At 37.0% G+C, this 17,351-nt stretch overlaps 1 protein-coding gene across 1 annotated transcript in view; it reads right to left on the bottom strand.

Annotated features, from left to right (window-relative positions):
* The window catches only part of kif18a (kinesin family member 18A), a 28,077-nt gene that overhangs the window by 7,346 nt on the left and 3,380 nt on the right, over positions 1–17,351 (bottom strand). Inside the window, exons 3-14 of the mRNA XM_028014988.1 lie at positions 16,071–16,228; positions 15,736–15,840; positions 15,384–15,494; positions 14,933–15,130; positions 12,159–12,335; positions 11,967–12,041; positions 11,738–11,838; positions 6,659–6,821; positions 6,161–6,325; positions 4,609–4,730; positions 4,226–4,515; positions 1,499–1,555 (exon numbers count right to left, since the gene is read on the bottom strand). Of these exons, the coding sequence (XP_027870789.1) occupies positions 1,499–1,555; positions 4,226–4,515; positions 4,609–4,730; positions 6,161–6,325; positions 6,659–6,821; positions 11,738–11,838; positions 11,967–12,041; positions 12,159–12,335; positions 14,933–15,130; positions 15,384–15,494; positions 15,736–15,840; positions 16,071–16,228 (1,722 nt within the window). The remainder of the gene's footprint in view (positions 1–1,498; positions 1,556–4,225; positions 4,516–4,608; positions 4,731–6,160; positions 6,326–6,658; positions 6,822–11,737; positions 11,839–11,966; positions 12,042–12,158; positions 12,336–14,932; positions 15,131–15,383; positions 15,495–15,735; positions 15,841–16,070; positions 16,229–17,351) is intronic.

Here is a 17,351-nt window from a genome sequence, read left to right as displayed (position 1 = left end):
GTACTGCGATGACAACTATAATTCAATACATTGAGCAGCTCTACTCCCGATTGTAACTTTTTATGTGTATAAAGCACAGAATCAATTTATTCAATTCAAAACTCTCCATCACCATGGATACACCATTGAGCTGTCAACAATAATCAAGGACAGAGTCAATCTACAAAAGACTGGGACAGAGAACATCAGCTAGACGTTTGGTGAGAAAGTGAAAGCTGTTGAAGAGACTATCGGGAATTGGAAGAAATATCACATGACCATCGGCCGGCTCCAGTTTGGAGCGCCATGTAAAGTCTTGGCTCATGGGGTGAGAAAGATCATGAGAAAGTTGACAGTTCAGCTCAGAGCTACATGCTTGTTTATGATCTGAAAGAAGTTGGGACCAAGGCCACCAGGAACTCCATTGGTCACCCATTTTGTCATAACAGTGAAATCTTGCAGTTTCCTCAAAGAAGGTAGATTTACAAGCCTGTCTTGGGTTTCCCACTCTTGTTTACCAGATTTGACCAGTCCTCTAACAAAAACCTCTAAATCTTCAAAGAACAGCTGTATTTATACTGACATTCAGTTACTCAGAGAAGGACCCAATTTATTGTTCAGGTGACGTCTGAGGGCAGTTGGATTTCATTTAGGGGTAGCAGAGGAAAGGTTGCATTATATACTGGCAAATAATTAGAAAATACCCAGCCACTTTTCAATAGAGTGGCTAAATAATCAAAAGAAAGAAACTTGGAACTATAAAATATTTTTAAGACTAATTTTAAACTAAAATGGCAAAAATCTAAATTGAGATACGCCACAGCACCAGAAAAAAACAAAACAATCAAACAACAACAAAAAAACCCAAAACATAATTACATTGTAACAATGAGTAATTGTCAAATTTTATTAGAGAATATGGCAAACTCCCAAGAGTGTACATATTTCTCTTCTATGTAACAAACTCTGGTCAACTGGCAGAAATATTTCATGCTCATATTTCATTTCTTGCAAAATATCTCAATAAAACATAGAACATCTGCCATAACTATCATTACCACCATTTGGGATGCGATATTTCACAGCGTTTCTCTATAACAGCTTCTCAAAGGTTCTCTATGTAATACTTCTCATGAGTTTTTACCTCATTTCACTATTCCAGTTTTGGCCTGGAAAGAATGTCTACAGCACCATTATAAATCAAAAAATATTACATGCATGACTTTTATTGTGTGTGTGTGTGTTTTTTAGTACTCTGAACAACTTCTTTACAGCTTTAAAAAGGAATAAGTGACATTTCAGGCTTTCCGATAACCGCTACAAGGTTATATTGCATTTTAATAATAATTCATGATTTCAGATCTCTGTTTTAGCAGTCGTTTAATGTGTATTTGCAGAAGTGACTAAAAGGTGACCAGGGGAGTGTATATAAGAGTAATTAGAGGACCAGATGATTAAGATGTGTAAAGAGGTTACTAACCACAGACGTTTTGCAACAGAAGAGAGAAAATCCATTTACCTTTAAAAGTCGGAGCTGCACTGCAGTATAACGCTCTTTTACTGAGTCTCTCGGCACCTGAGAAGAGAATAAAAAACTAATTCAACAAATTATTTCCATTACAACAAAACGATCCAAACACGATCTAGAGTATACTTTTTAAAATGGTTTTATCACTTAATTTTACTTAGACCCTGTGAATGTAAACAGAAACTGGCTCGTGTGTGTTTAAGAAAATTTAATTTGATGATAAAGCCAAAGCATGAGGTGCAGGAGAAATGTCAAGTTGACAACAAAAACTCCCCCTAATAGCTCGGGGTTTTGGTTCATAATAAAACATCTTATCTCTTAAAGTTTAAACTATGACAAACAACAGGCTCAGATTAATATCCCCATTCATATGTCACTGGATCCTTTGTTGTACTGACATTTCATTTAATTAAAAGTCAACAAGAAGGACTTTCAAATAAAACAAGCAAACACAGGAGCAGAGGGACAGGTGCAGCCTTTACTTCTCAACAAACAACAGGCACTATTGCAGCAAGGACTGCTGGCCAGCTTCAGTTCATGCTCCACTGTCTGCCATATCTTGTGTGTCATGAGCTGCTGGTGCTGCTAGGTCATGCAGGGATGACAGTTAAAAATGAAAACTGAAAGATGCAGTCTCATGGCTCCAACAAAACACACCAGACCCTGGACTAAAGCCAAACACACCCGCCACTACTTCACTCTTTAACTGGAAAGCCAACTTTTTATATTTAAAGCTATTGTAAAACATCCAGATGTGACGTGTGCAGGCCGTGCTGAAAACATTATTTACAACAGTACAGCTGGTTTGTTGATCTTAGGAACAGTTTCTTTAAATTACAAAATGTAGATCTAGACCAGTGTTTCTCAATTCCAGTACGGAGGGACCAGTGCTCTGCATATTTTACATGTGTCTCTGTTCCAGTACACCTGATTCAAATAACTGCATGACCTTCTTTGAATGCCATTAAGTGCTGCAGAAGCCTGTTAATCGCCCACTTATTCAAGTCATGTGTGTGGCAGAAGGGAAACACCTAATATAATGCAGGGCAGTGGTCCCAGAAGGACTGGAATGGAGAAACACGGATCTAGGCGTAATGTCTTTATAGTACAATGTTTGTAACAAAAGAAAGAGAAAGTTTAACATCTGTCCCACAGCTGTAGAGTATGAAGGCGAAATGGGTGGAAGGCAAAGTTGTTGCACCTGGCAGAGGTGTAAGTCATAAAGCCAAACTAGCATGTGCACTAAAGAGAGAGCTATTCCTTGGAGAGCACACCACTTAACACTAACTGACTGAAACATTTGTGAGGTTGTTGATAATAGTTGAACAGCAGTAGTCATAGGTGGTCTAATGAGTCTTAACTATTTTTTGTTGCATTTCAGCCAGGACTGTGTAAATTGTGTCATAGCCCAGCTATTTCTCATGGGAAACTGGCAAACTACAGCGCACATAACATGCAACTAACATAAGGAAATAATCTGTGGAACATGTGGAGCTCCTCCCAACTTCAGCTTTACGAGTGAACCTATAATGTATAGAAAAGTAGAATGGGTTATCTAACAAAACATTTCAACATCAGTTGCTGTCGTTGAATACCTTTGAAATAATCTGAAGCATGGGGTGTCAAAGTGCTGGAATGATTTTAAATATATATACGATTTTCAAAGAAAGACTGAACCAAATCTTGTTTTCTTTCCATAAGGCACACCTTCAAAACCTCTCTTATATTGTGGATTTATAATGATTACTACTTTTGTTTCACAAAAACAGTGGATGTTTAGTTTATTGTTGAGCAGGTGAAAAAAAACGAATGAAAATCTGTTTTTTTTTTTAAATAAAAGAACAATTACAAAAACATGTATGTATCTTTGAGCACTTTTCACTTGACTGATCTGCATACTTCCACGGTACAGTATGCAATTCTTTGATGGCTTTCCCCAACCACCATCCATTAACTGCTTGGATTTTGACTCCATTCCTCTACCTGATGATTTTTATATTAATGTTGGTGATGGAAGAGATAACATCCATATTTACTGTTTTTGACTAGCTGGAAAAAAAAACTCATCAAAACTCTTTTCTGATCTCATGGCTAACAAATCCTGGAAAGATTTCACAAACGTTTTTATTGATACATTTCAGAAGAGAAGACAAACATGGCTTCACCTCTGGAAATGTGCTTATGCTACATTTGCCTTATAAATCACTGGTGCACCTAGACAGTTGTCAACTTTTTGGATTTCCATCTAAGACAGAATCTGTGCTGACATGCTGGACTCAGTTTAAGAAAATGTTTAAGTTGTGCTGAACATGATATATTGATGATGGTAAATGCTTCGTGTAACACGGGTCATTTCCTCAGTCCTAAAAATCTGCAGTAATCAAAGCTCTTCTTTTGAGGAGAGCTGAGCTTGTTAAATGAACTTTATGAATTACTTGCTAAAGGAACCAGAGAAAAAACATTCTTCTATCTTTCCTAATCATTTAATTGTAGGCATACGTATTGTTTTCAGTTAAGTTAAACTGTTAGAGACACAATCTGCCATTGAAGTTTACAATGCAACTGATAGAAAAAGCAGCAGAAAAAAGTGATCAAATGTTTCCATATTCTGCATCAAATAAATACTTTAGTTTTATATTTGTATAAGAATGTAGATATATATGCATATATGAAAATAAGAGATAAAGACAGAAAAACAAAGAAAAAAAGGTGACTTACTGCAGGGGCTACTCTGGTGGTATTGCAGATGTGAGAAGGACAGGACAGGAGCCAGCTCACTGTGGAGCTTAACGTTTCTTGCCCCACATGTCTCCAGTGAGTCGCCACCAATGTCTTCAGTTTTCACCTGCTGCCCCGTCCCTTCCTGGTCTGCCCAGACCACACCTCTCTCCCTCAACACAACATGCTCCAGTTCTTGGTTTTCCATCTCATCTGCTAGCCTGACCAAGCCAACACCATGTAATGCAGTGTACTGCCTACTGTAAGCAGGCAGCAGGATGTTTAACATTCTGAAATTTAAAAGAAAAACGATAGACACATTTGAAATAAGTGCACTTTCCTTTTGTACAGTAACAGGTCAGATATGTCAACGGTCAACCTACTTTTGCATGCGCTTATTCTCCTGATCCTGCAGCGAAGTGAGTTCAACCATCTGCTTTATGTGCTGCTTGAGATCATTCACCTGGAGCTCTAGTCTGTGGCAATACAAGTCCTTCTCTAACACCTGGAAAAGAAAGAAAAAGGTGAGTTCAGAGAGCACAAACTTTCAAACAAAAAGAGACTGAACAAACTCTCTAACAGGTAGAAAGAGACTTGGATTGAGATAATTATGCTAAGAATAGGACAAAAAGTTCTGTGTTCATCCACGTTTAATCAGAAAAGTAGACAATTCAGAGCATGGGAGGAAAGGGGAAAAAAAGGAAAAGAGAGCATCGTGACGTAAAGAAACTACGAAGAAACACCAGAGAGAACATTTGACCGCTGGGTGCGTCATAGTTCTGGGTCAGTTCCTGGAAGAAAGGATAAAGAAGAAAAAAATAACATGGACATGGTTTTAGGTAACCGGCCGCTGTGTGAAGGATGAGCAAAGGGTATTGATTTATTCTCTTCACTGATCCACGAATGAGCTGGAGAAATAAAATAAACATGCTTCTAATTACTGAGAGAACAGATGGGAAGGAAACAAAGACGGTCACGATGCCAGCAGTCAGACAGCCTACCCTCCAAAATAAACAAACAAAAAACAGCAAGCCATGCTTTTTGACAAATATGACCTACATTGTTACGTTTTTCTTGGTATCTAATCATGTCCGTTTGCCTTCCTACATTTCATCCAGTCTACATGTTATGCAATTACGCATTTAATTTGCCTCACCCCTACCTCCAGCGATCTGTTTTTCCTGAATGGCTGAAAATAGCCCGTAAGCATTCTGTCACCAATGTCACTCTTAGCTGTTGTTGGCTTTTATAAAACAGTAGTTTTAAATGGACTTCGACAGGTTTACAGTGTCAAAGTCTAGTTTATCTTGGTAAACATTTGGTCTGCTGTAAGCAAGCATGTCGTGATGCCGTTCCTACAGTTGAAAGTCATTTTAATAAGATAAAAGTGCCAGATTGAGGGGTTTTGCCCGTCCCTGACCAGTTTCTTCACAATGCCTGTCAGTTGGCTGAAAGGAGGTTCTCATGGTGTGGAAATTAAAGGGGCGCCTTAATCCATGAAACCCAGTTTTAAAACTTGAGTTGGCAAGCTTTGAGCACCATGCCTGTTAAACAACCAACTACTGTAAGCTAGCTACTTCAGCAGGTAACCCAGTTAATTAATCTCTTAATCTGAGCCTCTACTTGTGTCATTATAGAGCAGAAAAGTATAATATTCTGTGCAATAAACACTTGAAAAAAGCTACTAAATTTATTATATATTTGTCTTCAACTCAGTGTATCCGAATATAAAATAGACTGTACAGATAATACATGTAATGCCAAATTGTAATACCTACAATCATTTAATTGTTGCAGAAGTAGGAATAAAATCAATATTTTTGTTTTATGTTTAATGAAAGTCAGTTGAAAGTCCTACGTTGTCCTTTGTCACAATGAACTTTGTTACTGTTTCCAGTATTGCCAGATGTTAATGGGTTAAAGAGTGTTACTCACCTCTGAGGTCTGATCATTTGACTTCAGCAACTTCATCTCATTTTCAACTCGGTGAAGCAAACCATCATTTTCTAGAAAACGTGTCTCTGTCTCCTTCAGACGTTTTGATATGTGCTGGTGCTGAGTGCGCAAGCTGGCAATCTTGCGCTCATGCTTACAAGTGGCCTGTTGAAAACATAAAAATAATTGTAAAATTTTTTTGACATATGTACATATTATGCAATCAGGCTAAAACAGAATTAGAGATTAAGACATTTGTTTGTTCTGATTTTTTTTTTTTTAAATATTGTAAAAAGCAACACTCAAGAAAATTATTTAAAGTAAATATTGGCATTAGACATTGTAATCCTCTGAAATATGAGAAGAGACCTAAAAATTTATGAAAAGTGACCTTTTTCCTGAAGTATAGTCAATTAAGAGGCTAACAGAACAGAAAATTGAAATGATGACTTAGCAGCTTGGAATCCAAAAACATCATGCAGTGTGTGCATCAGTTACCTTCTCCATCTTTTCTTTGGCACAGAAAAGTTGGACCTGCACGTTATCATCCTCACTGTAGCGCTGCCGCAGCTCATTCGCCTTCAGTTGCCGCTCTAGATCCAGCTGCTCTCGCCTGATTTGAGCACGGCTGGAGAAGATGCTCTGCAGAGCTTCTGACACTCTGGAGGAATGAGAGTTTATTTTTACTTACTATACAAAGTTTTGCTTCTTATCAAACTTTTTAAAAAATGGTTCACCACCAACAGTTTCTATCATGCTTTAGATTTAGAGCAGAGATTTTAACAAATGTAAGAAATAAATGTGAGCAAACGGCCTGGTACAAAGGCTCAAAACTAAAAGTTATTATATTGTATTTGGCTTGTGATCAACATCCCCACAAATCTACTTTTGAAGCTGTAGCACTTAATTTTTACTGATGGAGCAACAAAATCAATCATTTAACTCTACTTTTGAGAGACTGGCAGTAATTACATAATATCTAAAAGCCTGGTGGCACATTACCATTATTAATATACCTAAAAGAATTGAAAACATTGGAAAAACTTGTTAAGCAGCGTTCAGATCATGCAATAATATCTGCAATCTGATTAAGTCTGTAGGGTTTTAAATACATATGTGAACACACAAAACGGACTGAAACGGCATCCCTCAGGGCGCTTTTGGAGAGAGACTGGAATACTTTTATCTGCATTAGCTTCATAATATGAATGCAAATCACCTGAAGCCTCAACATTTTAGGTTATGCGTGTAGTAAAAGTGTTTAGTAGCAGAACTGATGGCTTTTGATAAAGCTGCAGCAGCATAGCAAATTATCTCAATAATGCATAAAATATCAGTATTACAAAGAACTGCTTGGATTGCAATAAACATTAGCTAATTACGCAAATGCCATCCACTTAGGTTCTTTAGTCCTGTAATATAATTTTGGTGAGAAAATGTTTTAGGAACGGGTTAAGGCATAGGTGTCAAACTCCAGTCCTGGAGGGCCACTGCCCTGCAACTTTTAGATCTGCCTCTGCTGCACCACACCTGAATAGAATAATTAGGTCATTAGCAAGGCTCTGGAGAACTGATCTACACAAGGAGGAGGTAATTAAGCCATTTCATTCCAGTGTTTTGTACCTGTGGCACATCTAAAAACTGCAGGACAGTGGCCCTTGAGGACTGGAGTTTGACAACCCTGGGTTAAGGTGTTCTGCAAGTCTGGCCTCATTTCCCTTCAGTGCTCCATTTGGGATTTCTCGCATTGAGCTTGATTGCTGCAGTTGAATTTTGCAGCCTAACTAAACCATATTCATTTGTAAATGACGTAGCACAAGAGACTGAATTCACTAAGGGTTGTACAGAAAAGTCTGAAAACTAATTTGGATGTAGAGTGGATCATTTAGCTCAGATCTTAATGCCAGCTGTGAATAGCCATGTTTAATATTGGGTGGTATCAGTTTAAGTCTGTATGAATGTTCTTACTGGCTCGGGACAATTATTGTTAGCATGACTGAGTCCTTTAAAGGTAAAGGACAATGGGGTGTGAGACTGTGGAGCAGCATAGCTAATGCAGATTCCATCCTACTGTGTAGCAAGCTCTACTGCATAAATTAATTGTCAACTCCCTGCCAAAAATAAACCCAATGTTGTTATTTAAGCATATTTAAATTGGTTAAGTCAAAACTTAGCAGCGCTGCACAAATATCACATCGCTGGATGACTAACATTTTTAGTACACCTGAAGGCAAACTAAGAAACTCCGTGTCTGCAGCCTCTTGGACATGCCACTTGTATTCAAACTGAGCAAGTTGGATATTCTTAGCTATATGATGCACATATGTATTCCTGAAATAGAGGTGAGCTGATGCTCTGATTGGATGCTGTCTAGTTGAGTAAAGACGGCATAAAAGGCAGGAGAGGCATGCAGGTAAATAAGGCTGGAGAGCTGTCGCTGAAATGTGACTGCACTCTTCAATGCAACTCTAGTGACGTAGGAGACGCCGTGGCCTTGCTAGACTGTTGAATTTTTAATAGCCTGAGAAGCGTGCAGCCTCTATTCAGAGCCTCTTTCTGTGCGAGTTGTGAATTCTGATGCCAGTGAATGAAGTGTGTGGGAGAGAGACTCATTCAGCTTTTCCCTCATACCCCCGCCTCCAACCCAAATACCCCGACAGATGCCACTTTATGCCTTACAGACAGTCAGATAAGATGATAAGATCTGGCTGGTGTGATTTAAGGAAAATAAATGTGTATCATTTGTACTGAAAAAAAGGACACAACTGTTCAAGATTAAAACTCTACATTCGTTCATTCCCCGCTGCATAATCGTGGCAGACAGGAAATGAAAAAAGGAAGATCCGAATTAAACAGCATTTTCTTTCTAAACGGTTCATTGCAATAGTTTTCAATCCTGATCCTCTGGCCTCTAAGCACAGCTGCCATTAATCCAAGATATAAGACATGCTTGTCTAAAAAAAGTACACCGGAACCAATAGAAGCAATTAAACACTGAAAATGTGTCCTTTTCTATTAATTAATAAATATACATTTTGTAGCAAACATAAATCTTTATTTACCTTAAAGCCTAATTTACAACCAAAGTTTAATGTATTTTATTGAGCAGATCAAAAGAAAGAAATGCATAACTGTGAAGTCTAAAGAAAGAGTTACATGGCTTTCACATGTTTCTGTTAAAAGTAAAAAAAATAAAAAGTGGAATGCAAGTGTTATGTTCCAGTTACAGCAATTCTTCAAAATGAAATCCATTGTATTGACTCAAAACATTAAAACCTTATTGGCAAACAGCAATTTCACAACATAAAAATAGCTGGTTTGTGAAGGCCTCAAAGGATTGTTAAAGAACATCAGTAAAGACCAGCTTAACATAAACCAAGAAAGTCACCAGACCAGTCAGCGATAAAGTTGTGCAAAATGTTTAAAGCAAATTTAGGTAAAAATATGTACAGCTCTCAACATCATTTAATCTATCAGCTGAAAGTAGAATATCACAAATGCATACCAGACTTTTTTCTTAACTGTGCATCGTTTACCTCCCACTTCACAATTCTTTGTGTTGGCCTCCCAATTAAATACACTGCAGTATTTGATTCAGATTTCCTACATAGTTTCCATTTCAACATTAAATGTGTTGCAAAGCAGAAATTTCAAAATTTTTAATTTTGTCAGTTCTTAACATATTCTAGGTATCTGTTAACAGAAAAAAAAAATGAATAAAGAGAGAGAAAACAGTGCTGATGTTGACTTCTGATCCAGAACACGCTGATCTAAAAATGTCTGAGGACAAAAGAATAGTGAAATGGCCCTTTTAACATTTCTAAATGAATGTGTATTTATCTTTGGAAACACTGGGCAGATTGAAGAGCTTATCACATCTTATCTTAATGACACAAAGTTAAAAATAAACAGCACTATTAAGTATAAATAAATATAAGAATCCCTTCACTTTTTATAAATTCAAAATCGTAACTTTTAGGAAAGAAAATAAGGTCAGAGAGTTGTAGAAACTCAAGCCTTTTTCCACACCGTTTTCTTTTTCCATACTTATACAGACGTAGAAAATGATAGAAGGAAAATTAGTACTTCTTCAGGACTTTTAAAATTGAACAGCAGCCCTGGGGGCTTTGAAGGGACAATATGTAAAAACTTCTGCAAACCACTATATGACTAAGATTTACAATATTACAATTATGCATTACAGATCTCAACTTCTCATTCGTGTCCTGGTTAATATTCCAGTTTTAACTTATAATTGTGTTTATAATAAAACACAATTATAACGACATTTTTTCTAAAGGGTGTTAAAGAGAAGTACACTTAAAAAAGGACATGTACCCTGTATTTATAAATCTGAGGTGTAAAGAAACAGTTCACCGGTTTGTGGGCAGAAAGATTTCGACTGAAAGTGTTTGTGTGTGTTTTGTCTTAAATCAATGTGACTTGTTATACCCACTAGGGCAGCATGAGGTCATCAGCAGAGGTGGACCATTTTCCAGGAAGAAACAATTTTCCAAGAGGTCTAACCATCAGGTTCATGTGGGAGTATTTCATAACAGTAACACAAACAAGCTGCTTAAAAATTATAAATCATATTTAACAAGGAGGCTATGTAGTATATGCAGTTCTCATAAATGTTATGTGAATTTATCAAGGCTATAACAACAGCTGAGGAGCCTTTAGGGGGGACTATCAGTTCTGACACTTGCTTCAATAAGTCCTGGGCCTGCCAGCAGATGAAAACTCCTTTAACGGGCTTAGATGCAATTATATAGCGCAACATAAATTACATAAATAAATATATTAACATGTTTATATACACGCACACACAGTGATTTGCTTCAGGAAATCAGATATATTCATCTCTCAGTGATAACTGAGGGAAAAACGGGATAGACAAGGGACTTAACTCTGCTGAGAGTACTGACTTCATACATGACTACATAAATAAACAATTTTATAGACACATTTTAAAAAATATTAATAAGTAGAGTTGTTAATTGAATACCACACCATCTATTACTTGTTATTAATGCTTCGCTCTGCAATAGAGCCAGGGTGAGAACCTCAGTCTGCAGAAGTTAAGTTCAGAACTGCAAGCACAATTTATACATAGTGAACTAGTTGTGTTGTCAGATTATTTTTTCCTCTCCTTTTTTTCCAAGCTCAGGGAACCCAGGGGCAGAATCACAGCATGATGTAAGGATTGTATATCCTGTTGAGACTTGGAAAAGCTTGGGAAAGAGCTAGAATAAAACGCAGAGAAGGAAAACCTCTACTTCACCCGCCTCATGGGTAGTTTTCTTTAACTGCTTCAATGATTCAAATGCAATCTTCCAAAATTGACCCTGCTATTTGCAAGTGATTAAATAAGATTTTCATTCTCAAGGCATAAGCATTTGTGTATCAATTGTTGTAGTAACACCTTAGTTACCCTAATGGCAAAACGCCTAACAAGCTCCTTTTACTTGAATTGGTGTCTACATTCCAATAACGGGATTTCACATGAAGGATTTATGACAAGCCAAAAAGAGTGACGTGTTGCAGGTTTCACTGGGATTCAGACCACATGCTTACCTTTTGAACTCTGCTTGTTTCTGCGAAGAGATCATGTTGGAAGCCCCAGGCACTGCGTTTTTCTCCTCATATTCTTTTAGTTTCTGCTTCAACTGGAGAATCTTCAGAGATGGAAGACATTGAAAACAGTCAGAAACAAAGGACAAATCACTGTAAATATCCTAATTCAAAACAAATGAGGGAGATTTGACTGATTAAATGTCAAATCACGATGGTGGATTCTCCTTACCTCTTGCCGCTGCTTCTCACAGATCACAGCATATTGACCGATGTGACTGTCGAGACTCACAACATTACTCTTGAGCTGAAAGGCAAGCATTGGAAAAGAAAAATGTAATGTTTTCAAAGGATTTCATGGATTTACTTAAAAGATTCATTGCCATTATATCACAGTTAACTATGTGAAAGCTTTAGCACTGACCGAGGACTTTATCTCCTTGGCCCTGTTGGCATATTTAAGTGTGTTCTGGGTGTCATCGTAGGACTTGGATGATGGGCTAACATTGGCAATCATAACAGTTCTGCAGTTGCCCCCCAAGGAGTCTTTAAGTAGCCTCGTCAGCTTGCTGTCTCGATATGGTATATGAGTCTTCTTACTCTGAAACAAACGGTGAAAAAAATAAGGATTAGCCCCACAATGTATGCTTGAGTTCCCTTACAGACTGCACTGAAGAAACAAAAAAAACAAAAACCCTGAGAAACCACTGAAATTTCACTGTGTCCACTTAGAAAATATATCAAATAAATGTTTGACAAGAACAAATACAGAACCCAGGATTCCACTACTCTTGTCAAACAAGACATAAATCAAAAAAGAAAAAAAAGAGAAAGATGTAAACTCATACATATGAAGTGTGCCTTCATGTTGTTTCTCCACTTTAACCGGAAGAAAGGCATTGTTACATTGGACTGTATGGTGGGAACCAATAAACCTAACTGGAAACACAATTTAGTACAGAGTGTACAATTTCAAGATTAAGTCTCTCTGCAGCAGTCTGTGAAGACAGCTCAGCCAATAATAATGGCATTAGATAAACTACAGCTGCTTAGGTGAGTCACACTGTCAGTGACACTAGGACCGCAAAGATTCACAATTTAGAATATAATAGAAAAAGAGCGTAAAATAGTTTTATCTGGGGGCCAAACTGTGTTGGAACAGAGTTGGACCTTTTGTTAGGTCTGCAGAGCTTCAGGATAAATGTGGGAAAATATCCACTTTAAACAAAAGCAGGCTGTCACTGTCATTCTATATAAAGTGTCAAAAAGTAAATAGCATTGTTTCTGAGAGCAGTGCAGCATATTTAAGACATTCCATAGATGACTAAGCCCTTGTTGTGACTGCATAACGCAGTACAGCTTTTATTAGCCCACCAGTACTGAATTTTATTGTAACATCTAGAATGTTAATAATCTTAAACAGAAACATGCCTGCCACCACCAAGCGTGGCTTTAGTGACAAAAAGTTTTAACAAATCCCAAAAGACGCATCCTTTGTTTTTGCTGTCAAAACACTACATGATTTTAACAAATGTCATCTGTTCCAGCTCTAAACCACAATTATTGCACAGCTGGAGCATGGAAAACGTTTTCTTCCCATATCAAAGACCAGAACAATTAGAGGAGTGATTTAGCATTATTGAAAACAACAACATGTACACCCTTTTAAAAAGGCATCACTTTTACTAAACAGGATGCATTTTCGGTAGAGGTAATACTCTGGGCTTGACTGAAGGACAAGCTGGAGAAATGGAGTGCTTCCTCAGATAGCTCGACAAAAGTATGGCCACCGCCTAAGGGAAACAACTTACAACAGAATCTCTGTACATGGAGCAAAATATGAAGATGACAAGAGCCCAAACAGAATCGAGCAGACATTCTTCAGCTCTCTCAAATGAATGGTATGTCAGTCAAGAAACGAGTAAGGAAATTCTTTCCTCTAAACATTGACCACAACGTGAATTTCTTTGGGCCAATAACCATGAGGGACCGGGTGGCAAAGCTGTGGTGAGTTAAGAATGAATCCATGACTGCAACTCTTAAAAAAAATATGAGTGAAGTACAGCAGAAACTTAACAATGCTGGTGAAAGGAGACAGGCTCAACCCAAAGAATGAAGGAGAAGACTGTTGAAGATGGATTGCATTTCAACATGGCTGTGGTAGGTTTGCACAGCATTTCCTAAATGCATGCCGCCTGCTTGTGTCTTGTCTCTTGAGACTGGTGTGTAAAATGAGACGACTGCTTGACAGGTTAATGTATGCAACTGGAATGAAATAATACCCAAATACTCAGTTCACTCTGCCCTTCCCAGGTTCCATGTTTACTACCATAGAGAGAGCAGATAACTTCATACAACAATAAACTTAACTAGTTTAAGTTATAATACAAACCAGTCAATAAAATTCAGAACAAATAGAAAATTAATAATAATGAAGCAGTGATTTGTGATGTTTCTAAAACAAACAAACAAACTCTTAAATTGCTTTGTCTATAGAATTAATAAGCCTGCTTAAAAGTTTGACATTTTCTTTGTAATCCACTGTCCATAAAACATTGCTTGAGGTGGGTAAAAATATGCAGTTAACATATTGTTGAACAACCGCAAAATAAAAATGCGTTTCAAAATATTTTAGACTTAGACTGGCTTTATTGTCATTTTGCATGCACAGGGTGTATACAGAACGAAATTTCGTTGCATACGACTCAGGACAGTGTTTTGAGGTTCCAATGTTGTGAGGTTGCGTAAAAATGCGTTTCAAAATATTTTAATTGATTCATACATAGATTCCTAATCAGGTCTTAATGTCTCAACTGAATTAGTCAAAGGACACTTATAACCCCTCCAAGGTTTTACCATTTCCCGATGATTACTTTATTTAAAAACAAAGATGGCTTTCTAAGACTTAGTGATAATATACGATTAACATTTCATGAACACAATTATTTATATTAAAATGAAATTCATTGCTGTGTTGTAATCTTGATTGCTAATTCTCTTATTCTGCGTGATAGATACAGGTCTAAGAAACAACATTGTATCTTGTGTAAGTAATGTGCTCACCATCTTTTATTGAGAGTTTAACAAGTGTTAGGGTGATCAACTAGACAAAATTTTAATTCTTTTTCATGTGGTCATTATGTTGTTTTTTTTGTCCTGTTTGGTAATTAATGAAAATATGAAGAAACACAAGCTCACCTTTGGGTCTGCAAGAGCGTTGATAACATTTCCCAGGGCCAGAAGGGAGCGGTTAATATTAGCACCTTCTCGTAGGCGTGCTCCCTTGGCATTGGTGGCGCTGGCCCTCTCTGAGCCCGCCAGGTCAATCAGGCTCATTTTGGCTATGCAGACATTAGGGTTTAGACTGGCTGTTTTGTCCTGCTGCCTCAAATATATCTGAGAAATTATAAACAAAAGTGTTAGCTTAAAAAGAACGTATGTTTAAAGTTTCTACCAGTAAAAGATTCTTTAAGTACATATTTTGTATATACTCAGAGGTGGGTACAGTTAGCTCCATTGTATTTGGTTACTTTGTAGGTAATTGGGATGTTTTCTTTACTTTATTATTTATTTCTCTTAAAAGTAACAAAAAACCCCCGAAAACATACAAAATCCTTTCATGTTTTTTACAAGATTAAAATACCGGTACCTGAAATACAGCATGAGAGCGAGAAGAAGTGGCATTCATATCAGTTGGGTGTTGAGTCCTGTTTCGATTGCCAGAATCCAAAGCCTCAAGAATATGCTCTGCAGACTTGGGCTGTAAAACATCAACAGAAAGTTTTTTCAGCATGAGGGTAATGGGCCAGGTGGAAATAGTGAAACATCTAATAAGTGCTGCAAATGAGTAACGGAGAAAGTCTTTAAATAGCATTTTATTCATTTATTGTTAAATGTAGATACATTACGTTGTTTAGTAGAACCATAGGAGCAGAATTGTACCACCTTTTAGTGGAATACAATAACAAGAAGGTGCAATGTTGTATCTTTAGCTGACAAACCTTATGAAGTGTGAGGCCCTGAACAACTACTCCTTTGGAGCTGTCCTCTCTGACAGCAAGAGGCCCGACATTAGCCAACAAGTCTCTGATCTGTTCATTGTAAACCTGTGAACCAACAAAAACATAGTTAGGCGTCAAGGGCAAGCTTCAACAACCTAGAGTCACCTCAAGACAAAAAGAAAGGAAATGTAGGATTGAACAGAATAGTTTTGAATTAAAAATGAAAGTAGACAAATATGGAGGAGTAATGTAAGAAATGCTGTTAGGCACAAAATAACCAGCTCAGGTTAAAAATAAACGATCCATTCTACACAAAATACATACTTAGAAAATACCTCAAGATATGAAAATGCAACAGTAAACTCTTTCTCCTCCTTAGCATCGTCCATCCGTTTGAACAGCTCTTTCATTGTGCGGTACATGACTCCAGGGTCATTTTGTGAACCCAGCATGGTATGGGTCTTTCCAGCTCCAGTAGCACCATAAGCAAATACTGTGACCAAAATAAGGAAACTTATTACAAAGGAAAAGGGTGCACAAACACTAACACATTGATTTTAAAAGAACATAGAAAAAGTGCACAAAACACTGCATAGAAGAAGTGCACAAAATGCAGATTACAAATTTCAATCAATCAAGTGACAGGAATTTGAGTGTTTATTTTAGCTAAAATCATACAAAATATTTAGACAAAAGATATACAGTATGTCTAAATATTAAATGAATACATTGTAAAGCAGCATTTATTTTAATACAGTATGTCATTAGTTGTTCTTCTTTGACATGATACAATAATACAGACAAAGCACAAGAATGCTAGATTGTGATAAATAAATCTCAACCTGTCAAAAATGTATGGTTTACTGTTTCTTTCCTGTTTAGAACAACCTTTGCTTTCTATAACATGTTTCACAAAACAGATGGCAACAGCCTAGATTTGTAAACAATGGCTTCAGAACTGCAAACCAGGCCTTAAAATGCTGGCTGAACACATATTTTTCATGTAGAACTTTGCTACTTTTCCAAATTCAAGTTTTCAGATATCTAACTTGTTTTCAGCTAATTTCATAGTTTTTTGGCAGATATTTTTACTGAAGTCTGGGTACAAAAATAAAACCCTAAAACAAAACCTTGTGATGAAGAAGATGGATGAATGGAAAGATAAGTAAATAAAAAGATGAATGGATGGAAAATAGGGGTGAATCTGTGGTATTCACATAAATGGAAAGATGGATGGATGCACATTTATGGATGAATGAACAGATTGATGGATTATGGATAGATAGATGGATGAAAGGAGAAAGGGATTTATGGACTAATAGCTAGACGGATGGTTGACAGAATGCATGGATGAAAAATACATGGAATAAAGGATGAGTTATGAACAAATGAATGTATGAATTGTTCATAGATGGATGTTTGAACAAGTGGATCCAACTTTAGGAAAACGGATTTTGAAAAAAATATATCCGGAAATACAACTATTTTCTTATTTTTTTAAAAACATTTTCAAACTACGCAAGAACCGTGTTTGCAAACAGCCTGAGATCTACATTCAAAAGCTGCTCAGAAAAGTAACCTTAAATGACACATTGTACTGAGAAGAAAAGAGAGTT

The sequence above is a fragment of the Xiphophorus couchianus genome, chromosome 4 (assembly GCF_001444195.1).
Source record: "Xiphophorus couchianus chromosome 4, X_couchianus-1.0, whole genome shotgun sequence".
NCBI lineage: Eukaryota > Metazoa > Chordata > Actinopteri > Cyprinodontiformes > Poeciliidae > Xiphophorus > Xiphophorus couchianus.
This window is presented reverse-complemented; position numbering and strand designations above follow the sequence as displayed.